General features: G+C 49.5%; 2 protein-coding genes across 9 annotated transcripts in view; one reads left to right on the plus strand and one right to left on the minus strand.

Moving 5' to 3' along the window:
• The window catches only part of Cnnm2 (cyclin and CBS domain divalent metal cation transport mediator 2), a 124,393-nt gene extending 107,554 nt beyond the window's left edge, over nt 1-16,839 (plus strand). Inside the window, exons 5-8 of one of the 2 annotated variants that reach the window (NM_001011942.1) lie at nt 1,844-1,937; nt 5,011-5,076; nt 10,525-10,709; nt 11,298-12,047. In NM_001011942.1, the coding sequence (NP_001011942.1) occupies nt 1,844-1,937; nt 5,011-5,076; nt 10,525-10,709; nt 11,298-11,507 (555 nt within the window). In that variant the 3' untranslated portion in view covers nt 11,508-12,047. Of the gene's footprint in view, nt 1-1,843; nt 1,938-5,010; nt 5,077-10,524; nt 10,710-11,297 lie in introns of both variants that reach the window. The other variant, XM_006231471.5, reaches the window with a different exon arrangement.
• A 3,341-nt stretch (nt 16,840-20,180) lies between these two features.
• Nt5c2 (5'-nucleotidase, cytosolic II) overlaps nt 20,181-23,672 on the minus strand; it is a 125,489-nt gene continuing 121,997 nt past the window's right edge. For 6 of the 7 annotated variants that reach the window (XM_002728891.7, XM_063282768.1, XM_039101430.2 and 3 more), the window contains 3 exons: nt 23,557-23,617; nt 23,253-23,429; nt 20,181-22,394 (listed from right to left, as the gene is read on the minus strand). In XM_002728891.7, the coding sequence (XP_002728937.1) occupies nt 22,161-22,394; nt 23,253-23,429; nt 23,557-23,617 (472 nt within the window). In that variant the 3' untranslated portion in view covers nt 20,181-22,160. The remainder of the gene's footprint in view (nt 22,395-23,252; nt 23,430-23,556; nt 23,618-23,672) is intronic. The other variant, NM_001401711.1, reaches the window with a different exon arrangement.

Here is a 23,672-nt window from a genome sequence, read left to right on the forward strand (position 1 = left end):
GAGTCCTTGTGCCAGAACAGGAAGTAAACGGGTGCTTGTCTGTGTGCACATGCCCGGGCACACGCATGCTGGTGCCTGTGGTGACCAGAGAAATGTTTATTACTGCTTTCCACCATATCTTTTGAGTCATTGATTGGCTAAAATGACTGGCCAGTGGGCTCTAAAGAGCCACCTGTATCCATCGCCACCAAGCAAGAAGGTTTTAGATGTGGCAGGCACATATCTCTCACATGGTGCTGGAGATCCAAACTTGTGTACTCACGCTTGGTTGGCAAGCATTTATCAACTGGGCCTTTCCTCGGCCTCCAGTTTTGAGAACATTTTTTTTAGATAGGGTCTCTCTATGTAGCCCAGGTTGGCCTGAAACTTTGTTTTGTAGACCAGTCTGGCCTTGAGCTTGTAGCGATTTTCCTACCTCTGCCTTGTAGGCCTATAGGCATGTGCTGCCATGCCTGGCCATACCTCCCAAGTTCTTGTCTCTTCTTCATGGCTTGTGAAGCCCTCTAGTTTCCTGTGTCAACTCCCACACACCGGAATGCACCTCCTCAGGGCTTGCGGCATCCCCGGGTAGGGCCTGGCTGCATGGCTTTCACTCTTGCTCCTTGGCAGGCTGCTTTAAATTATGGGTTTAGGTGCTGGGGGTGCAGCCGAGTAGTAGAGTATTTGCCTGGTGGACATGAGGGGCAGGGTTGGAGCAGCAAGCACCACACATGGAAAAACAATACGTATTGTAAGCGCCTTTCTCATAGCCAGAGTGGACTGGGGCCCGTCTGGCTAGTATTTCCCTTGCCTAAAGAGATGCGGAAGTGTTTTTTTCTGCAGATGTGGCGTGCAAAAGAGGGGCTTCATAGTCTAGAATTTAATGCACTCTAGGGAGGTGATCCATGTGGTTCATGGTCACTGGGTGGCACGTGTTGAGAGCTGCTTTTAGGTCACTGGCTTTTTCTAGTTCCTCTATCCCAACTTGTAAGAGGGATCAGCTGTGTCTGCCTCTCAATGCTGTGGAATTAGTGAATTTTAAAGTGTGGTGCGGTGTTGCAGTGTTAGCTGCCCACCAATCTTCTCTTCTCCCCTTTCTCCTCTCTCCCCTGTCCTCTCTTTGATAGCCTCATAGAGTTGGACTGGTCATGTTTCTGATCCTCCTGCCTCTGCCTCCCACGTCCTGACATTACAGGAACATGCCGCTGTGCCTGGTTTAATGGTTCCTTTCTAGCAAGTTGTAACTTGCTGGTTTGCCCCTTGTGTTCTGGGGGATGGGGACCCCGCCACACTGACCTGTCCCTGGTCATTTCAGTGGCCTGGAACAGGCTGCTGAGTGCGTCCTCTGAAGCTGACGGATGCCCACGGCTGCAGGGACAGAGGTGATGGAAGATGAGTGGTCTCAGGCTAGAAGAGCAGAAGTGCAGAGGAGTTTTTCTGATGGAAGGAGACGTTCTAGGGCTGCTTCCGCTTAGCACTCGCCCCAGGAGTTGGGCAAGGTGTCAGGACACTAGGCTTGGAGAAGGGTCAGCTATCTGACCCTTGAGCCTGCCCCTCCTCAGCCCTGGCCCCTCCTGAGTCAGGCTTCACTGAGAGCCTCCTCGGTATTTGGCCCACCAGTTCTTCTTACCAAGAAGAGCTTGGGGACATGGGGAAAAGTTAAGTGAGCCCACAGATACTGACCCTTGTATTGTTACTTCCAGAGGTCCAGCCAAAGGCAGGTTTCTAGTTGAGATGAAGATGCCCACCCTTTTTCTCCCAGAGCTCGTCTTTCTTAGGATCGTTGGAGAGGAGCGTGGGCAAACCCAGGGAGGACTACCTCTCTGTGCAGTAGAACTGAAGTCACTCCCTTCTCTTCCCACAGGGAAAGGTGGAGGTAGAAGCTGGGAAAGAAGGCATGAAGTTTGAAGCCAGTGCGTTTTCATACTACGGTGTGATGGCCCTCACAGCCTCTCCAGGTGAGTGGTCCCCGCCTGCTAGCACAGGCAGGACTCTGTTTCAGGAAGGCACAGCCCTCACCCTCAGTCCCCACCCTGCACCCAGCATGGTTCACAGGTACCCTAGAGATGGAAGTTGCACCCCTCTCTGGGTTACCCCTTCATAGGTCTCCACACAGTGGACACAACTGAGCACACCAGGAGAGACAGAACATTAAGGGCCCTAGTGAGAGAGAGAAAGCATCCTCCTCTGAATCTCTGTCCCCAGAGGTCCCCCTCCCTTGTATGGACACAGGATGTAGTGGGTTGCCTTTGTCCTCCTCAGCCCGGGGTTGTGCTTATGTGTGGCCGCGCTTCCTTTCTTCCCATCCCTGCTGTGTGCTGTACTTGCTGCTCCCCCATCTGATCACTGAGCACTAAGCCCACCCTAGGCTATGGTGACAGAGTGAGGCAGCTGGTGACACTGGGTTCACAGGAAGAGATGAGGGCTGCACTCTTTAAATCAGTCCAGGACCCCGGCCTGTGGAGGGTATCCCACACTCAAGAGTGTGTCTTCCATTCACCTTCTGGGAAGTACTCTCAGAGATGTACCAGAAGCGTGTTCCCATGGTGATTGTAAACCAAGGGAAGCTGGCCCTTAGGTTAACCATCCGCAGGCTGGCTCCTGCTAGGGGCTCTGTGAACCCTGCATGTCCTCTGGTGGGTGTGTGCACTGCTGAGTTGCCGGTTAGCTTTAGAGCTTTCTAGAAGTTTAATGCTTCTGGAAGCCTTGTATCTGTTTCGCTCCTGCATATCTTGGGAAGTGTCTCCTGGTTTCCACTCAGAAAGTTTGAGGCATACAGAGTAGCCCTTCTGGGGATTTCCCATTGCATCTTTCTTCCTGAGGATGAGGGAGTTTGCTACTACTGTTTGTCTAGAAAGCTGGCTGCTTGTGGTGCGCGGTTTTGCCACGGGGATTGAACGAGCTCCCTGAGATTCTGAGGTGTCTGCAGCGGTGTCAGCACTCAGTTTTGCTTCCAATCCCTCTGGATCTAGGCACCATCTCTTGCCTTCCCTGAGCAGGAGTAGGTCAGGCAGGTAAACAGAGGTGCTGTGGTGACACCTGGTGGCCAAAATACAAAAGGACACTCTGTCCACGGAAACCTTTACAAAGCCCAAGCCAGTCACATCTTAAAGGAAGGCTGTCAGACTGAAAAAAATTGACAGCGATAGAGGACTTCAGGCAAGTTTGTCTTTGTGAATTTGTCTCCTCTACTATCCCCCCAACCATGTGATGGGCATAAGGCTGGGAGTGTTAGGAAGCCAGCGAGCTGTCAAAAGTCCTCACTCCCTTGCGCAGGCTTTGCTGTCCTAAGGAACTTTGTCCCTGCGTGTGCACCTGCGTGGGCCCCAGACCAAGGTCTTTGTTGTGCTAGAAAGTGAGCTTCATCTCCACTGCTTGGCGACACTGGGGGGGGGGAGCTTCATAACTGGGCATGGAAAGACGTGGGTCACAGCTCAGGATGCAGGTTGTGTCACATTGAGAAAAGGCCCTTGGTGTCCCACAATAACCAGGACAATGGTGTATTGTAACCCTTAAAATATAAAGTAGAGGCCAGTGAATTAATTTCTATAAGTTCAGGGTCGGTGTGGTCTACTCTGTGAACTCTAAACCAGCCAGGTCTATACAGACCTTTGTCTCCAAAGTGTAAAAACTGGTGATGAGAACAGACCCACAGAAGAAATATGTCACAGAAAGGTAGTATTATTGTGACCATTGTGGGACTATATGCCTCAAATTAGCCCAGGTTAACAGACCCCTGTTAAGGCAGCTCTGAAGAGAAATGAGAGAATACATTTTTGCTGATCGCTGGCTATTTAGACCTAAACACTAGCCTCGCCCATATTGAACCAGAGTGTAAGGAAAAAGACAGTAAAAGACTGGGAGTAAAGGCCACACCACTAGGCCACACCACTAGTTCCAGCCCTTGGGAAGGAGGTGGGAGGACCAGGGGTGTAAGGCTAGCCTGAGCTATGTAGTGATTTTGAGGTTAACCCTAGGCCACAAGAGACCTCTCAAACCAATCAAAACATGACAACAAAGGACAGCAAAGCTGGCCCTGCACCAGAAAGCTCCTGTCATTCATTTCAAAAGCTCCTCCAGTCTGGGGTCTGTGTGTTCATTGAGATGTGCCCTCAGAACAGTACGATAGCACCTGCCTGTGTCTGGTCAAGAGGATGGCATCAGCAGGTGAAGGTATGTCGAGGGTCATCCCTAAGCTGCACACGTTGGAAAGGGAGACGGACTCCCACATATGTGCTATGGTGTGTGCACGCACCCAAATAATGGAAAGTCAGCTGTTCACTAGGGAAACGGGAAACAGGCAGGGGACTGCTGTCAGGTTAAGGCCAGCATGGCCTACATAGCAAGTTCCAGGCCAGCCTGGGCTGTAGGTTGAGACCTTGTCTTGAAACAAAGGAGTAAATTAAAACCCACCATCGTTGGGACATGTGGGAAGGTCCTTCGTGGCCTACCCTTGGGGTTTTCCCTGCCACAGGCTAGTCCCCCATCAGAGTGAGCAGTGCCAAGCCCAACCTTTGTCTGCCATTCTCAGGCAGTCTGAGCATGGCATTCTACACATTCGCCTCTGTTTTGAAATCTGCAGCCATCCCAAGCAATTCAAAATATCAAGCCAAAATTATGAAACCAATAATCCCAGAGAGTTGGGTAATCAGGGGCTGGGCTGCACGGTGAGCGAGCGCTGCAGTGCCCGCGTGGCCTCTTCCCAGAGCCCCCACCAGCTGAGCCTCCAGCCTTACTGGCTAACTGTGACTCAGACATGAGAACAGCTTGTTTTGGAGTGTGAACCTCAATGGGGTGTTGGGGGTTTAAGAACTTTCCAGAGAAGAGCACAAGGACGAGATTCTTCCCAGTGGCATAATGTTCTGGGAAAGTCATTTGTGTCCCTTCCTTTTATATAACAGCACCCGGGCTTTGGTACTTCCCGGGTCGAATGCTCATGTTAGTGAGACAGCGTCCACTGCAGTCCCTTGGATGTGAAGATCTGTCTCTGCCTTTCGATGCGGTCTCACCCTGTTTTTCTCCATTTTCCAGTTCCTTTGTCCCTGTCTCGCACCTTTGTTGTCAGCAGGACAGAGGTGTTAGCTGCGGGCTCTCCAGGTAACTCTGCATGCTTCCTTCCTCATAATCCGATCCATTGATCGAGTGCCTGCCTTAACCCTGGGGGAAACCTGCCCACCAGGGCCGCACGGCGCCGTCCCCAGCTTCCTGCTAGCCCTAACACTAGGGTTGCTGCCTAAGATGAGGTGTCCAGGGAATCATAAGCCACCGAGGGCTGGAAAGGACCTCTGGGCCAGGACCTTGGTGACGGACGGGAATAGGGAAAGCCTCTGTGGTGACTAGCCTGTGCCTAGTCCTCATCCCATCTCACCGCCTGGACCTCACAGGTCTTCAGCATGTTCTGAGATGTGGAGTTTGCAGGACCCAAGGGACTCGGAGCCCAAGTCTAGACTGCTTTCATTTCCCAGGATCCATTTGGACAAAATCTTGGGAGACATGAACTTTTCTTGGCAAGTGAGAAAAGGCCCTCCCTCACCATGATTTGGGGTTACTCTCTCCCCTGTGAGCTGACTGGGAATCTCCCTCCTCAGGCAGATGGCCCTGCTGCCCGGGGTCTTGCCCTTGTTTGGTATCAGCCGTGCACATTCCTACCCCGCAGCCGATTACCTCCCTGCAGGAGAGCATGGCCAGGCTAACGCGCCAGCCACCACAAAGAAAAGTCTTAATCTTTCTTTAATTAAAATTGCTTAGCCTTGATCGAGCTTGTTGTGGTGCACACCTATCCATATTCCAGCACTCAGGAGCTGAGGCAGGAGAGTTGAGGGTTAATGTAGTAAGATCCTATCTCAAAGAAAGAAAGGTTGCCAGAGACCACGTTGGGCACCACTTTCCTGTATGGCCTTTTCCCCATACGGCTTGAGTTTTCAATCTGACTGACGCAATGTACGTACAGTCCAACTTCAGTCAAGCTCTGGAACGCTGGTACTTGGAGGAGCCAAGGCCTATGTTAGACGGAAATTGATCAATGTCTCCATAAGTCTGCTGTGGCCCACACCTCTAATCTCTGTGTTTAGAAGGCTAAAATCGAAGATTGACACGTGTTCAAGAACAGCTTGGCTACATAGTGAGTTTGAGGCCAGAATGGCTACAGGGTAAAACCCTGACTTCAAAACCTCAACAGGCTCAAAACACGGGTCAGTTGCTGAAATGCTGCCTGCAAGGGGAAGGAGACCCGATCGACCTCCAGCTCCCAAAGCCAAGCCTAGTGACCTGTGGTTTTGATCCCCATTCTGGGGAGGTGGAACCCTGAGCTGACTGGCAGCCGGATGAGCCAATCAGTGGGCCCCAGGTCCCAGTGAGTGACACTGTCTAAACAAAGTGGACAGCTCCTGAGGGACACCCAAGGTTGACCTTTGGCCTCCACATACACATACACACACCAAACATGAAGATACATGCATACTTACGCACGCACGCACGTACACGCAGGCACACACGCGCACTCTCTTTGAGTTTGGCATATCCGAGCATAAGCTACTCACTGAGCTAATTTACTCAGGCCGATGAGCGGGGCACGCGAACTTCCATCTATCTCCAGTTCTTCCCTCACGCTTGCTGTTTGCCTGCTGTTTCAGGGGCACTGAAGTCGATGAGTCAAGGCCCATTACGTCATCCGAGTTTTGCCGTCTCTGTAGCATTGGAGGTGTTTACTCTGCCTGCTTCATCTGGGCAGGGTAGACAGCCTGCCTGCCTCCAGGGTCCCGGCATTGCAGGTCCAGCCCCTTCTCTGCCTCCTTGCAGAGGAGGCCCAGTTCATTATTCTGCCTGCTAGTCTGTGTCAAAAGAAAGGATTCCTGGGTAGGATAGATAAGATGAACTGAAGCAAAAAGTCAGAAAACCAAAGTAAACCAATACTGAGAGGGGTTTTTTGTTTGGATTTGAGGTAAGGTCTTAGCCCTGGCTGTCCTGGAGACTGACAGTGTAGAGCAGCAGATCTCACCACACAGGGCCCCACCTGCCTCTGCCTCCTGACTGCTGGGATTAGGGGGTATCCCCCCATGTCCAGCTCAAAAGGTTTTGATTTTGTTTTACCTTGTTTTTGAGATGAGGTCTGTTGTAGCCCAGGCTGGCCTCAAACTTGAAATTTCTATGTATCTGAAGATGACCTTGAACTCACTATCTTCCAGTCTCTACCTCCCAAGTTATGGTTGGTTATGATTGGATGCCACCAAGCCCAGCAAATTGATGTCTCATCTTCATTGCTGTCATAAAACTGTGAAATACAAATTTGATAGCAAAATATGAACCCAAATTTGGATATGAACCACTCAGTGGGACATCCAGAGTACACAAGCAGGACTGTCAGAACTCAGACAGCCCCACTGCTCTGTTTGGGAACTGCATTAGGGCCCAGCACGGTTAACTGTAGAGAAGGTTCCGTGAGATTCCTAGAAGGAAAAGGAGCTGTGATTAAGTCAAACCCAGTGTTGCCCCTGTCTCCACAGCCGGGCCAGGGCTTTCGGCCAGAGGCTAGGACCAGAATGAGCTACACCCTGGAGCAGCACGCGCTTGCTGAGTGAGGCAGCTCCTGCCTGCTGGTTTTGATCACACTTGGGATTGAACACTGTGTGTCCTTCAGACAGCCATTCTGCTCAGGTCTTAGAATAGTGAGCAGAGCCCAGATCCCTGTTCGTCAGAGAAACTTCCAGGGCTTCTTGAGAAAACACACAGCTCTCGCTGAAAAGCAGCAAACCACCACAGAAAACCCATGAAATCTCTCTGACCCATTGCAGATTGTCCCAAACTGTCACAAGGGTCCATGACTTCCCTCTTTTTACAATAACTTTATATTAGCTTTAAATATAATTAAACTTATAATTAACTATGTTTTGTGAGCAAAAGTTGAGCGTGAGTCTGTTGGAAACACAGGCGGTGCAGTTGTTTCTCAAGGTTTGCTGCTTTCCTGTCAAGGAGGCTTAGTGCCACTGGCCACTCTTTCTTTACTTGGTGCTAAGATTTTAATATTGTCCTTAGATGCTGAGCACTGTATTAAAGCCATAGGGTGTGCTCCCAGCCAATCAGGACAGGCCCATGGCTCTATAGGATGAATATGGGAAATGGGCGGCTTCTCCAGACTGTGGCTGCGATGACGGGCAAAACAACAGGTCCATGATGTGTGCATGCATGCATGTGCGTGCATGAGCGCACACACACACACACACACACACACACACGCACACACGCACACACGGGTCCAACAAGCCAACCAGAATCCAGTGTTCACTAACTGGGAGTCCAGAAGAACCCAGGCTCTGACCACCACCTGGGGGTCTAGCCAAGAAGCAGTGAGCCTACTGGGTGCCTTGCCGTTAATACCGTGAAACCGTAGAATTAAACACTGTTTTAAAAATCTATGTGGACAGCATTCAGGAGAGAAATAGGTAGGTGGGTCTCTGAGTTCCAGGTCAGCCTGGTCTACGAAGTGAGCTCCAAGCCAGCCTGGTTTACATAGTGAGCTCCAGGCCAGCCTGGTCTACATAGTGGGAGACCTAATCTCAACAACAACATACATACACACTCATAGAAAAGACAGCTTCATATCAACTACTCTTTCTTAATAACCTTTTCAAAATGTCTTCATACAACTAAACAAACCCCTCAATTTTTAATTTTACTTTCATAATATCTTTAAAATAATGATGTCGGTTTGACTTTTACACTGTATTTTAATAAGGATATCTTGTTCTTTACATTGGAAGCTTTGTTTGTAGACCCACAGAAGCATAAAGTCCGTTCAGAAAAAATACTAAATATATTAAACAAAAATATGTGCAGAAACATGATCTGTGGTTGAAATTTAGAGGTACAGTCCTGGGATTCTTTGTTCAAAAGAGAGATCTGTCATACTAGGTGACATCATTGTGTAGAAAGGCTTGATCCCGGAGCATGGTGATGAGAGGCTAACAGGAGAAAGGGGAGCCCATCAACCTCTATCCAGCACTCACTGGGCGTGAGGCTGTGCTCAGCGCTGTATCTTCCGTGAGCTGGGTACCACTGTGCAGTTCACAGAAACGACTCTGAAGTTGGGCAGAGTTGGGTCACCTGTTCAAAGTTCTGCTCTAAGTGTAAAGCTCTGGCTATTACCACGCCCTTCTCTCTGGAGGTGGCAGGGACAGTAGGGGGCACTATTGAACCAGATGCTGACTTGTGGGAAGCCAGCACTGTGAGCTGTGACAGATCTGCTGGAAGAGGGAGATGTGGCCTGGAAGCCCTAAGGGGAGTTCCCAAATGGGCTCGGTGGTGAGGGTTTTAGTCCTACTGTAAAGAGAGGGACACTAGCGGAACATGGCACTTCAGGCTCTTCAGGCTGGTTTCAAGTTGCTCAGTGGCACTGATAAGCCTGCCACTTGAAGTAGGAGGCAGACATGGCCACAGTGGCAGACTTTGATAGTTGGAAGGCAGGACCTGCCATAGGCTGGCTCTTTTCTGGGGGCTTTGGAAGATGGGAACATGGGTCCCCTTTACTCTTGTGGCATTCTGTTATTCAGAGCCCATCTAATGTGAGCAGATGGTTGGAAGGGTGGGATAGAAGAGGCCGCCTCAGCGAGGGCGTGGGCTTTAGTTAGTATTTGGTTGGTTGGTTGGTTGGTTGGTTGGTTGATTGGTTGGTTTGGTTTGGTTTTTTGAGACAGGGTTTCTTTGTGTAGCCCTGGCTGGCCTGGAACTCCCTCTGTAGACAAGGCTGGCCTCAAACTTAGAGATCCATACACCTGCCTCTCCAGTGCTGGGATCAAAGGCGGTGTGCTGCCACACCCAACTGGTGTTTTATTTTTAACACACTTCATTATTAAAGCTACAAGGAATGGGGGCTGCAGAGTCGGCTTAGTGGCTCAGAGCACTTTGTTGCTTTTCCAGAGGGATTCAGGTTCAATTCTGGTACCGTATGGCAGCTAAAAATACCAGTTCCGGGGATCCAGCACCCTCTTCTGGGCACTAGATGTAATACATACACTACAGGCAAAATAGCCATACGCGTTTTTTTAAAAGCTTTAAGGAATCTTTGACAACACTTGGGTTCTCCTACCCTTCTCCCTTCGATCTTTCTGAATGCTTGCTCCAAGGAGCTCACTGCAGAAACCCGGATCACCAAGACACTGAGGCAGGCCTCTCAAGGGTTTCCTGTCACATAGCGTGATGGCATACCTGAGCTGGCTGATGGCTAAGAGGCAAAGGAGACAGAGGGACTTTAATAATTTCTTTTGGCTCTTGGAAGGATAATGAAGAGCCTTTCATGGCCCTTGTTAGCACCAGGTAGCATCTGTGTCCTGGGCCTGACCCTCAGCCTCATCTGTACCTAGTGATGTCCCCTGGAAGGCGGGTTCCCAGCAACAGAGTGTTGGCCTTTATACCCTGGTCTGTCCCAGCTGAGCTGCACGCACCTGCGGGAAAGACACGTGGGTGCTCGTGCGATTGCTTCTCATTGGAGCGAGCCTTCTCCAGCAGCTCTTCCTACAGCGCAGTAAAGACTGCTTTTCTTCCCTTTCCTAGGTGAAAATAAGTCACCTCCTCGCCCCTGCGGCCTGAATCACTCGGACTCTCTCAGTCGGAGCGACCGGATTGATGCCATGACACCCACCTTGGGGAGCAGCAACAACCAGCTCAGCTCTTCATTCCTACAAGTCTACATCCCCGATTACTCAGTGCGAGCCCTCTCCGACCTACAGTTCGTCAAGGTGAGTGGGGAGGGCTGTGTGGCTGGATCTGGCAGGTATGGCCACTTCCCTGACAGCCTCCCCTTTGCTCTCAAAACACCCGCCTTCCTCTTCTGGGCCCAGCACAGGTTGAGGAACACACTGATCTCGGTTCCATCCCATGAGCAGCCAAAGCAAACGTGGCCATGGCAGGGAGCTGGAGCAGATGGGAGGAAGCCATGTCCAGCTCTCTGGAGCCTGTGGCTGGTGACTCTCTGCTTCCCCTGCAAAGCACTGAGGTTGCCTCTGCCCTGGACATGGGGTCTTGTCTTAGCCTGAATTAGACATCTTTCCGAGACCCAAGCGGCTTTAGCTGGTGGAAGCTGATCTCCATTTTTCTTGTCTCTGAATGTAAGAGGCAAGATGTAGAAATGGTTCCAGTGGTGCGAGCTGGCTGGATCTCTGGAATCAACTTGAACTTCACAGAGTGGCTCGGTTTCTACTCAAGGATGATTCTCTTCTAGAGCAAAAGCCTTTTGGGGTATTCGGTGTGTGATACAGTGTTAAGAGACAAGAGAACCTAAAAGTAAGTTCTCTCGGTTTGTTTTCTGTGTCCTCTTCTGGCCTCAGATCTCCAGACAGCAATACCAAAATGCCTTGATGGCGTCCCGGATGGACAAAACGCCTCAGTCTTCAGACAGTGAAAACACTAAAATTGAATTGACTCTTACGGAGATGCATGACGGCTTGCCAGACGAGACGGCCAACTTGCTCAATGAACAGAACTGTGTGTCACACAATAAGGCCAACCACAGCCTGCACAGTGAAGGCGCCATCTAGGGCCCCTCGGGCCCCCTTGTCCTGCCCTCCTGGACTTGGTCTGACCGTGACTTCCACTAGTGTGAGCTTGTCTGCCATGCTGCGTCCTACAGCATTGAGACCAAAGACTTTGCCCCCTTCCCTGGAAGCTGCGGAGGACGGCTTGGGGAGGGATGGAAACCGGACACGTGACATCCACAGCTGGGGCATGGCTTTCAAGAATTCAGAGACAAACTTCTTCCGCCCAAATAGAATCATGTTTATTTTTTCAGAACCTTTTATCGTTTCTTTCATCCCTCAATTTGCATGAATTTAAAAATCGTTGCATTTATTTTTTTTCCAAGAGATCATGTTTTTGTTTTTAAGTGTCTTTTGCAGAGTTTGAAGTTGGTCTTTCTGAGCTAACTCTGCTGTAGCCCCACCATGTGACCCTGACAGGATGGACTTGTCCCTTTAGTGGCCTTCCTTGGCCATCCCTAGGAGGAATACCTTTCCTCCGTGCCCGGTGGGTGTCGCTGTCGAACTTGAAGGATGAATGAAGAAAATCCTGTCACTGCAAAACGTGCCAAGTCTGTCGTCACTGTGGGTGTCGGCAGAAGCTGCAGGTGCCCTCTCTGCACGTAGCGTCCTTTTGAACATATGTCTAACCAAGTCCCTTTCCCTCAGGAAGGGTTAACGTTTGCTTGGGAATGTGATTTTCACCCACCCTAAGGAATTTTTATCACCAAAATGAATGTTAATGAATTTTAAACCTATGGTTTATGATTGGCAGGAGGCAATGGCTTCATCCCCCATTCCTGTAACCTGGGGTGGGCTGGGCCATCAGCTAACCACACCCTCACCTCCTCACCCCTCACTCTTGCTAACCCAAGCTGCTGCAGGTGCCAAATGGAAACTTCCATGGGGCTTCCTAATGAACACGTGGTGTGGCGGCGACAGGAGTGCTCTCTCCTCTGGAATTCGTGTATTATCTGAATGGGGCGGGTGGGGTTGGGGCAGGAGGCTGACAGTGCGCCCAGACATTTCTGATCCCATGTTTTTAATGGAATACCCTTCCTCCCATAGAGCCAAGTGCCCCTAGCATGTTGTCCCTGGCCTCTGGGTCTCAGAAGTGGCAGTGACCCTGCCCAAAGGTGCCTCCTGCTTCAGATGTGGCCAGTGCCAGAGAGCCGCCCATACAGCCAGAGCCAGTTTAACCCCGAATGGATTCAGAGACCAAATGTGTGCTGTGACCATTTCATGTGTGTCTCCGTCTTACTTTAATACAAACTTTACCATGTGTTGTGAAATTCACGTCAGCAGGCTCTGCTCCAGTGGCTTAAGTGGTCCCTCACTTGCATTTGCTGGCAGTGCTCATACACTCAAATGAACTCCTGGCCATAGTGTTCAGTGGGATTCTCATCACCCTGGTCACTGCTAAAGAAGAGAGCCTTCGTGTGCCTGGGCTTCCTGCAACAGGAAACCCTCAGGCTTGGCATCAGCCTCCTCCTTCAGGTAGGAGGTCTGCTAACCCCAGGGTGGACTCTGGGCGGGCGGCATGGTGGGTTGATCTTTTGATGAATTGCTGATGACTGAAAACTCTGTGCGTGTGCACACTAGGACTGGAACCCACATGGGGCCATGTGCATACTTGGCAGGCGCTCTGTCACTGCCACACCTGCAGACCTCGGCATGGGCCTCTGTGCCATGTCCACTGAGTGTTGGGCGGTGGTCCTGGAGTGTTCTGGTTGAGAAAGGCAGACACACTTAGTGGAGGGTCATTGAGAGTGGCCTTTAAAGGAGCTGAGTGACCTGCTACTGGCACCTGGCCTGCCACCTTGGAATGAAGTTACTACCATGGGGAACCCCACGCTGTGAGTACCCCCCTTTCAAACTTCCAAGCCAAAAAAAAAAAATCAGTTTTCAAAGGAGCATAATATGTGATGTGAGCTCTCTGGGTGTGGCCAGGTCAGGGCCTTTCCACCACCAAGCGTCTGGCTGGCCTCCTCCCTGAGGCCTGGAGAGCCAAGCCCCCACTCTGTCAGCCCCTCAGGCGTGGTGCATAGCTGCCTCTGTCAGCCTTGCTGCTGGAAGGAGCCTCGGGGAGAGAAGCACCTTGGTCGTCCTCTCTCATGGATCCTAGAGGTGGGTGACTCTAGGAAGCTGGGAGAGCATCAGTCACCACCTGCTGCGGCTGCTAACTGTAGAGTTCTCTTCAAAGCCGAGGAGTGGGGTTCTCAAAGATAGAGGCTATGGCCTGCCAGCTCTGTGTTAATTTCTGATTAATGAACTAATTACCATTGACTACTTACTTCTATAACCAGGGACTCAGAATAGTTCCTCCCTCATCCCCGAGTGCACAAAGGTGACCTGGCCATAGTTTGAGATGCTGGGGAGACACCTCAATCTTCAAACAGGGTTTGCATCTGAGTGAACAATTTTTCCAAGTCTCCCCCTCCCAAGCCAACTCCTGAGACAACAGAAGGAAACACTGGCTCTTTGCCCTTCAGAGTGGATCTTGGCTATGAATGGCACATACCATCTCTGGCCTCACCCCATGGACTTCCCAGCCAAGAGAGACTGGCAAGTAGTAGAGTGGCCAGGTTTAGGGCTCTTCCTTTGTAGCCCCTACCTGTAATCCCTCCTGAGCTGCTGTATGTGCTGTATGTGGAAGGGAGGGTCCAGGCAAAGCAGACTCAGGCCTTGTTAGTTCTGGTTGCTGTGGGCCTGCCCGTTCCTCTGCTGCCAGCCAGAGGACAGAACAGCACCTATAACTAGATGCCCTGTGGGCAGACATTGCTGGGACACTGTCACTGTTAATGAGGGTCCTTCATTTACTGCCCTTTGTCTGTCCGTCACACAAGTTCAACCTCTAATAACGCCTTAGGAAAACAGAATCCTGACATTTATACATGAGTATTGGGGTGCTAGTCAACTAGCTTGAACTTTGGATCCTAATTTGAAGGTGCCGCCTGTTTCATACTCTCTGTGGGCATAGTTGACCTCACGTGAAGGGAGCTGAACCACAACTAAGTTTCTCATGTTATTCCAAGAAACGTGTGCAGGCGTTCAATGCAGAACTTCACACTGATACGGAACACTAACTGTGAAAAGTCACCTTGCCATCCCCAGTTCTGTGCAGCTAAAGGACCAGTTTTTCCAAGTCTAGGAAAACATGGTAGATCCAAACGCATTAGAAAGTGGAGCAACAGGATTTTGAGTTACACAGGGACCATGAACTTCAGCCCGCAAATTATTTGGGTCAAGGAGCAAAGCCAAGGAGGTGCTGGGTGACTTAGCCTGTCCTTCTCTTAAGGTTATCAGAGATCTGCCACAGTCACTGTGCCTGGACCCAGGGTATGAGGTCTCCCGGGATGGACCCAAGCAGATTAACTCTCTGGACTGGCACAATGTACACACACCTTGTCCCCTGGACTAAAGAGCAAGATGAGAGGGTGGCTTCTTCAGACACCATGTAGTCTTAAACCCCTGTGGCTTGGCATGATTCCTCTGCTTTCCTTCTGAAGGACTGATGGCTCTTTAGTTACTTAGGTACCAGTATGCACCCCCTTTTTTCTGAGGGACCAGGCTCTTTCCTGGGCTATGTTTGCTTCCTTTCTGGGCCATAGGCTTGTGGTGCTTCTGTCCAACAAGGATAACTGGGTAAGTTGTAGGCTAGCCCAGAATTTGGAGGAATTTTGAGGTGAATATAGAAGTGACAGTGGGAGGATTTGGAAGTTTTTCCCATACAAATTTATCAAATGCAGAACCTACGCAGTGGACTTGTATACCTCAGGGCCATTTCCTTCCGTGCTTGAGTGGCTGATGAGAAGATGAACTTGAGCTTCATTTGCTTCTAGTTGAAGGATGAACAGTGCTCCAAGGCTGCGCTGCTGGTACTAATCTTGGGTCTCCTCCTGGAATCAATGATTTACTGGTTTTCTTTCTGGAGTGTCCCCAGTCATGCTGCAGCCCCATGGCCACCTCAGTCAGGCAGAGGGAGCAGTCCATACACTGCAGCTAAAGTGAGCACCTTTGCTTCTTAGCTCCCTGTGGCTGACACAGCTCATGCAACCTTTTTATTCCAGAGCCACTGAGACACCTCAGCTGCAGTCTGAAATGCTTTTTGAGGGGATGCCAGGCAGTACTTGAAGCAAAAACGGCAAGAGTCAGGTTCTAGCGTTTTATATACACAGCTGGAAGGTGGGAGAGATATGGGTCAGCATTTTCAGATGACGATGTTTCGGGGTTCTGTCCAGTTTCACTTAGAAGGGTATGTTCTGATGTTGCTCACATGTGATCCATGCGGATTTGCTTCTGGGGCTGGATTCTTCGAGTCGCCCAAAAGATAACTATCAAAGGGGCCTGACAGACCTGAGTGCCTGCTCTTCTTGGAGACTCAGGTTTCTCACATAGAAACTGCTGGGGTCCCAGACCTCTAGAACCAAGGGAAGCGAAGACTCATTCCCTGGAGAGCCCCCTAGCTTCTGACTCACGACTCCCCATGTCAGGTCTACTGTGAAGAGTCTCATCAACCTACTGACTTTTCTTATTTCTGCAGTCCTTTGAGTCCACAAATGTATATGCTTTATTTTATATTATTTATTATGTACATATGTCTCTATGTTAGTATATCATTTGTGACTAAGACACTGTTTTGAAGCCCCTCATCCATTGAGCCTAGTGTTCTGCTGTTCCTTATCGGGTGAGAGGGTGGTGGTATCTTTTTGTTTAAAAGGAAAAAACCCACCCATATTGCTGCTTTTACACAGCTTCCTTCATTGCCTTACCCACTCATTCCTGATGGCCCGTATTTGGGAGGTGGATGGAGGCAGTGCTTCTGTCTCCATGCGTTACCGCAGAAGTGGTTTTATGGTGGTTGGGTCTCCTTCCTATGCAGTGGTAGCATATGGCTGAGACCAGAGCTTCTGTCCTCATCCACACACAAGCCAGATCACCTTCTTGGTCCCAGACTGATGGCCTCTACTCCTCAACTTTTACTGCAGACTCTATCTGCAATGGAAGCTGCCCATCTAGGCTCCGAATATGGCCCTTCCCGGTGTTATGGTACAGTTACCAACATTGCCTTGGGCCTAACGTAATTGTCTGATTTCCATCCTCCTCAGCTGTACCCACTGTACCACAGCGTACATTTCATGCATCTGAGCAGTGACATCAATGGAAAACTAAACACAGGTCACGTGCACAAACTTCACAAGCTGTCATAACGGACGCGTTTATAATTCAAATGTTGTAGATTTACAATACCTATTTATTTGTACCAATTTATTTGTAAATCTTGTGATTGTTTTTAAAAGGTTTTGTTCATTTCTATTATTCTATTTAGATAAATGATTTTCTGTTCACCCTTTTAGCAGCTGTGTGTTCCCTCTTTCCTCTGTGTAATACCACCTACCTTGTTTCCTTCACACTTGGTCCCCTGCCCAATTACATGGCTTTACTGGTGGGAAAGTTTGGGACTGAATCACATCGGGGCCTCTCCTTAGGACAGACGTTGCAAAGTCTCTTGTTTATGGAAATGCAAGTTGAGTGTTACAGCCTGGTACAGCTGGTTCTGGGGATGTTCTTCCAAGGAATGAGGTTTGCCCTCATCAGCTAGGAAACAACAGAAGTCTCCACTGCACTTGCCCAGGCACACAGCAGCGAGGCAGAGGGAAATAAGGTTTCCCTTGGCAGTAGTACGCTCCTCTGCACAGGCTTCTTTTCAGTTGGCTCCTGTAGATGAGCCTGGCTATTTAAGTCCTCCAAACCAGTGAGGAACATCGGCTCTCGGGTGAGTCACCCTGAAGTGACTCAAGGCCACAGGTATGGGAGGCACATACCTAAGAATGACCCTCATCTTTTGTTGTCACTTGGGTGACAAGACCCACATCTTCTGGCTGAGTTTTAAGGTGCTTGGTGAATCCACGAATTGGCTGCCCCTTCCTGAAATCCTTTAATTTTACTTCACATGCCAAACAAGCCCATGCTGAGAATCAGGCTTCGAGGGGCTCAAGAGTCCCTACTGCATTTGACCGTGATGTCTGTCTTCACCCTTGTCCTGTGTGGGAACGTTTCAGTGGCATACTGACAAGACTGACTTTAAACCCTGTCTGTCTGATCATTTCCTGGAAGGAGAATGAATGCACCCATACCCTGGTCAAGTGTCTAGCTCTTTCCCTAGACACAGGGCACAGATCATCAGGGCAGGAAGATGGCCATGGCAGTGCCCTCTGGACTAACCACTGTGGCTGGATCTTTGTCTAGACGGTTCTTGAGATGGCAGAGCGGGTTGGGGATTTAGCTCAGTGGCAGAGCGCTTGCCCAGGAAGCACAAGGCCCTGGGTTCGGTCCCCAGCTCCAAAAAAAAAAAAAAAAGAAAAAAGAAAGAGATGGCAGAGCATCAGAAAATGCCCTAGGAATATGGAGGTAGTTGTGCTGTGAGGAACGCTGGGCCTCCTGTCACACTCCTGTGCCTGTTCATCTCTGAGCTTTACTAAGCTCAGTGCTTCAAGGACACAGATACAAAGCAGGAGGACCCTGGAGAGTCTACAGGGCAGCAGGAACGTCCCCTAGCCCGGCAGTGACTTCTGGCAACTGCACAGGGTCAGGCAAGTGTTCCACCACTGAGCTACATGCCCTCCTGTCTTACATTTCTTGAAGGCAATGCAATCTAATGACATATCCCTCGTTAATGTCCAAAAGGTTCAATTAGATTGCTATTTACCCTCTTGCAACGTGATTTCATTTTCCTTCCGAGGGCCGTATCTGTGCTCATAACTCCCAGGTATGAATGTTCTGTAAGTCCTAGGATAAAGGAATTGGTTATATGGACCTTGTCTTAAATGTCGTTTTTGACCTGGTAGATGACCTGAAGGGGAATAAATATGGTGAAGCGTTTCCTGCTGCTGTTAGTGGCCCTGAGGTCCTGAAAGCACAGGAGACAAGCAGGCAAGACAAGAAATGAGACTGAGCCCAATTCTCCATCAGACTTTGGCAATCACATGCTTAAATCGCATACCTTCAAATCCAAGGTTAACTCTGCTAAGAACCTCTCAGAGGCAGGTGGATTTGTGAGCCTGATCTACAAAGTGAGTCCAGGATAGCCAGGGCTTGCGACATAGAGAAGCCCTGACTCAAACCCTGCCTCCCCCAGGGGAAAAAAAAAAGCTCTCAGTAAGGAATGGCCACTTACTCTAAACCTGAGGCTTGAAGGATCATCGCTATTTCCATGGTGACAATGTGTGCAGTACGCAGGCTCCGAGTCTTGCTCCAGTCCTCCGGGTCTCATCTGGAGGTCCCCTGGGAAGAGCTGAAGTGTCAACAGCTCCCTGCTCTTCCTCTAGCAACAAGGCAGTTTGGGTACTGTACCCCGTGTAAAGAGACCTCAAGGTCAGGCTCAAAACTGGGAATTTTATTTTCTTGGAAAATCCCGAATACTTAGACATGTGGTGTCCAAGTCTGAGATGGGTGTTGGGAGTTGAAATACTCATCTCTTCCTTTACTCTTGTGTCAGACACCTTCATCACTGTTGTTACCACAAGCTGAGAAGCAGGGGGAAAGCAAGGAGGAGAAGGCTGCATGTTCTGTAATGAATATCCGTTTAGACCTGCTTCCTGCTTTTTCTGGACAGCAGTTAGGCCGTTAGGTGCTGTTCCCCTGTTAGCAGAGGGGTCTGGCAGGCAATGCGGGTCTGCAATCATTGGGCTCTGTTTTGGCTGTCGCATGCATGTAGATCATCCGTGTAGCTCACTGGCATGCCCGAGGGTGGATCATCTCCGCATCTCACTACAGCGCATGCTTTTGTTTCGTCTTTGGTGAGGATTCCAGACTCAGGCATCCCAAGGGTATGTGATTAGAAATCATTCCCTCTGAGGAAAAACTGTAAGAGAAGCTAATTCTAGTCACCAAGAAAGAATGCCATGAGAAACTAAGTACTGAGGGCCTAACTCTCAAACCACATGGGGAAGGAAGGAGGCCCTTGAGAGTATGGCAGCAGACGGCTCTTCATTACCATTTTCCCACCGTCAGGAGGAGGTTAAACAGTTTCCATAACGGGGAGTGTGAGCAAGTCTCTGTCCTAATACAGACTTAAATATGCAGTGTCTACCTCAGGCTAGTTATGGTGAGTAAGCAGAGGGTTTAACAGTGCCCAGGAAGCCTTAGAAAAACTGCAGGACTTCAAAGTTGTTACACAAACAAGTCTGACTTATAAGTATCTAAACATGGACAAGCTACTTTTAAATCTGAAATGTAATCGCACATACACAATGTGACCTAAAGATTTGTAGCTGTTATTCTATTTTAAAATTTAAAAGCAACGTGAAGGGGCATAGCTTACACCATAGACCTCTGCAGATCTGTGCTATGGCAAACGAGAATCCTGGGTATAAAACAAACACTGAATTTTCTCTGCCTCAGATGTTTCTGAGACATTCAACCTTCTACTAGAGCAGCTCTGTGGAAGGATGCATGAGGTGGTTGCTGTGGCTGGGAGACCCAGCAGGACTGGGAACACTGGGGTCCCTAGTGCCACACACTCCAGTCTTGGGAGCTCAGTAGTCTGGCACTGAAGAAACGATTCTTGGATTCTGATGCTCTACAAGGCCTGAAAACTGAGGTGTTTCCAGAACCCCTAGGGAAGCTCCCAGGGGAGATGGAGCTGCCACTCTTGTCCTCTAAAGCGCACAGACTTAAGCAAACAAGTGGGCAGTCCACTGATGACAGACAGTTCATGTTTTACATTCTGAAATGTCCAGTCACAGATGCTTCGTCACCTGCGCTGGACAGACCACCCAGCACAGACGGGGGCGTTCGGGAGGTCACCAGCTGGTCTGTCCCTTACAGAGCTCTAGCTCATTAGCAGCTCCTGCTGACTGAAGAAAGTTGACTCAACAAGGAGTTCTCTCGACTGTGCGCTCTTCACTGCCACTCGAAGTGCGCTCTCTCCTCTGGTGAGTCGCCTGGCTGACAGTGCCATCTGGCAATAACAAACTGTTGTGTCCACACAACACAATAAAACATAGGAAGCAAGCTGAGTGACGTCCACCTCTGCTCTAAGGAGCACACTAACATAAGGTGACTCTGCAGTTGTCACGTGCCCTGCAGAGGTGATTTGGGCTTGAGAGGGCTTAACACCGTCAACCCAAGCAACATCCTCAATGTCAATTTAAATGAGAATGAATGATAACTAGGGGGGCTATAATAGTCTCTAAGTTTTTAAAAACAGAGATAACAACCAATTAATTGTCCACGGATAAGTTCCAGCCGGAATGCAGTTACTTGGATGACTGACTCTTAAGTGAGTGAAGCTGTGTGGCTGCAGGCCTGGGCTAAGGTGCTGAGCTGGCTGTGTTCCACACCTTCCAAATGAGTGCTTTAAAATAAGCCAGGCGTGGTGCATGCCTTTAATTCCAGCATTTGGGAGGCAGAGGCAGGCACTCACAGCTCTCTGAGTTCAAGGTCAGTCTGATCTACATACTGAACATGTCCCAGGACAACCAGGGCTACAGAAACTTAAGTCTTTTTAAAAAATGCTAAAACCTCAGTGAAAAAATCTTTATACCTGTGAAACACTGTACATATAAGCATGTTTTTAACTAAAAGTGATACAGATATACCTAGCAATTTTAACACCAACCCTAAGCCATCTGAAGACCATGGCTATGACTGTTGACAGCTGTACTGCACAGGGCCAGTGTCAGCATTAGACACACACTTTACTGAGCTCTAGAGCAGTCAATACCCTAGTGACCAGAGCCAAGAATGGAAGAAAACAAAAGTTAGAGCAAGTTCTACAACACAAGTCATGGTTGGAAGTCACAACCTTCGTGTTTACAGGCTCCTGCTTTATTCAGAGCCAGAGGTCATTTCCCAGTCGAGTGAACTCATCCCCTCTGTCCCTTCTGCTGTAGAGCCTTCCCGTCTCTGTGGCTGGGAGCAGGCCACGCTGCTGAAGGCAGCTCTGGCTGTGACAGTGGCTGCTGTTCTGGGAACCTGCTCCTTTGTACTCCTCAGCTACATTCCCCAAAAGGATTGGTTTTATGTAACACAAAGCATTTGTGCTACCAACTTTAAAAAATGTAGCAAGGATGAGGACTTTTGCCTCAAATTCAAATCCCTGCAGTCTAGAATCGTCCTACAGCAAGGAAACCCACAAAGGCACTGACTGACACAGCACCAGCCTCGCCAGGGCCGAGGAAACCCAAAAGCTAACGGAGGGAAACTTGACCTCAACAGAGGCTGACTACACTTGGTGATAAAAGTGTGTATTCTCCACTGGTGAGCAACTGTGACGCACAGGCCGGGTGGGATTGGAGCAATGGTACAGTTTGTACACAGCATTTGTGGGTCTCCTCTTCCCATCAGCCCCTCTGCTCTGAACCTTTTACTACCTTCGTGCATCCAGATGACACGACGACAGGCACAGAAACCATCCCAAGCCACATGGTGCCGTCTGCATGCATTCCACCTGACTTTACCTGCTCTTCCTATGCAGTTTCAAACCATCTGCAGAGAATACAGATACACAAAACTGAAGTAGCTATGATTAGAATTATTTAAAGCCTTCAGAAACGTACTTTCCAAACGTGCTTCTGATGGAGTCCTCCCACCCTCCCTAACAATCCAAACAATCTGCCCCTTGCCCCCACGAGTCCGTCAGACTTGATGGGTGCTCAGGGTTTTCAGTCTGCCTTATTCTTCCTCTTCCTCTTCCTCATCATCATCTTCATCATGGCAGTGTGTGATCTCCTGGGGAGCCAGAGGGAAGAGGTTGGGAGGCTTGATCTCACTAATGGACCTCGTGAGCTGGTGTCGCTTATAGTCAGTGTCTTTGAAATCCACCGATGTGCGGTTGCGGGTGGCGAGAGGGGACTCCATCTCATTGATATCCACATGTGTGTGCTCCACTGTTGATTCGTGCGGCATCTAGAACAAGGCAAACACTCAGGCTGCAGGTGGTAAAGGTGAGTGCTGTTCTAACCGCTCTCCTTTACCAAGCAGACGCGCCTATGTGGATCACTTCCTACAGCATGAAAGTCAGTAACAGAACACCCTATACTCTACTTTTAAGACTTCCCTAACCAGGCCTGCAACACCAGAATCAGGACATACATATAAAACCATTTATTTCGATTAACACTAACAAAAGTCTTTAAAAAAAAAAAAAAAAAAAAAGACAGGGCCTCTCAATGTGGCCCTAACTCAGAGGTCCACTGCCTCCACCTCCAGGAGCAGGAACTAAAGGCGTACCCCAATACACCCGCTTTTTTTTTTTAAAGACAGGGTCTGTTGTAGTTGAAGCTGGCCTTGAACTCCCAATCCTCCTGCCTATGCGTCCCTAGAGCTCCAACTATGGGTGACAGCCACCACACCCTATTCAGAAGAGGAAGTCTTCACTAGTCCGTGTAACGTTAGAAAGCAGTGTCATACTCAATAACTACCTTGGTGTATCTTTCCTTACTAACCACATAAGCCACTCATAGTTTTCACAAAAACTGTCTCATCTCCCTGTCATTTCACAAAGCTCGTTGCAAATAGGACTCTATGATACAGTTTTTTTTTTTTTAGATTGTATTTGTTTATACATATGAGTACTCCATTTGCATGTAGGACAGAAGAGGACATCAGACAGAAGAGGGCATCAAATCCCATTACAGATGGTTGTGAGTCACCATGTGGTTGCTGGGAATTGAACTCAGAACCTCTGGAAGAGCAGTCAGTGCTCTTAACCGCTGGGCCATCTGCCTAGCCTTTCTGTGGTGTGTCTTAACTGACATTACTCACCAGGACGTGGGCCGCTCTGAAGAGGTAGCTGAATGGGTAGTACAGCAGGTTGATGAAGGATGCTGCATAGAGGTCAGCGTACCGCATCACTTGGCTGGCAAAGAGCGTCTGCCGGGAGCCACTGCGGAACAGGCTTCCCATCATCCCGTAGCACATGTCCATGTCATGAGTCACTTTCTAAGGAAACAAAGCTCTCAGCTTACGCAACTCCTTGTTGGTTACCAGCTACACACAAGTCCCCGCATAAACTCAAACCTGAATGACTGACCACCGACTCCCCACTTCTCCCAAGCCCATTGGGTACCTTGATCCGTCTCTGGATGGAACTGATGTCTGGGCGCTCGTTGCTGCTGCTGTCCAGGTGCCTGGGACAAGAAGAAAGCACGGTGACGACCTCTGAGAGAACGCACCTTACCACCT

Source organism: Rattus norvegicus, chromosome 1 (assembly GCF_036323735.1).
Source record: "Rattus norvegicus strain BN/NHsdMcwi chromosome 1, GRCr8, whole genome shotgun sequence".
NCBI classification, from domain to species: domain Eukaryota; kingdom Metazoa; phylum Chordata; class Mammalia; order Rodentia; family Muridae; genus Rattus; species Rattus norvegicus.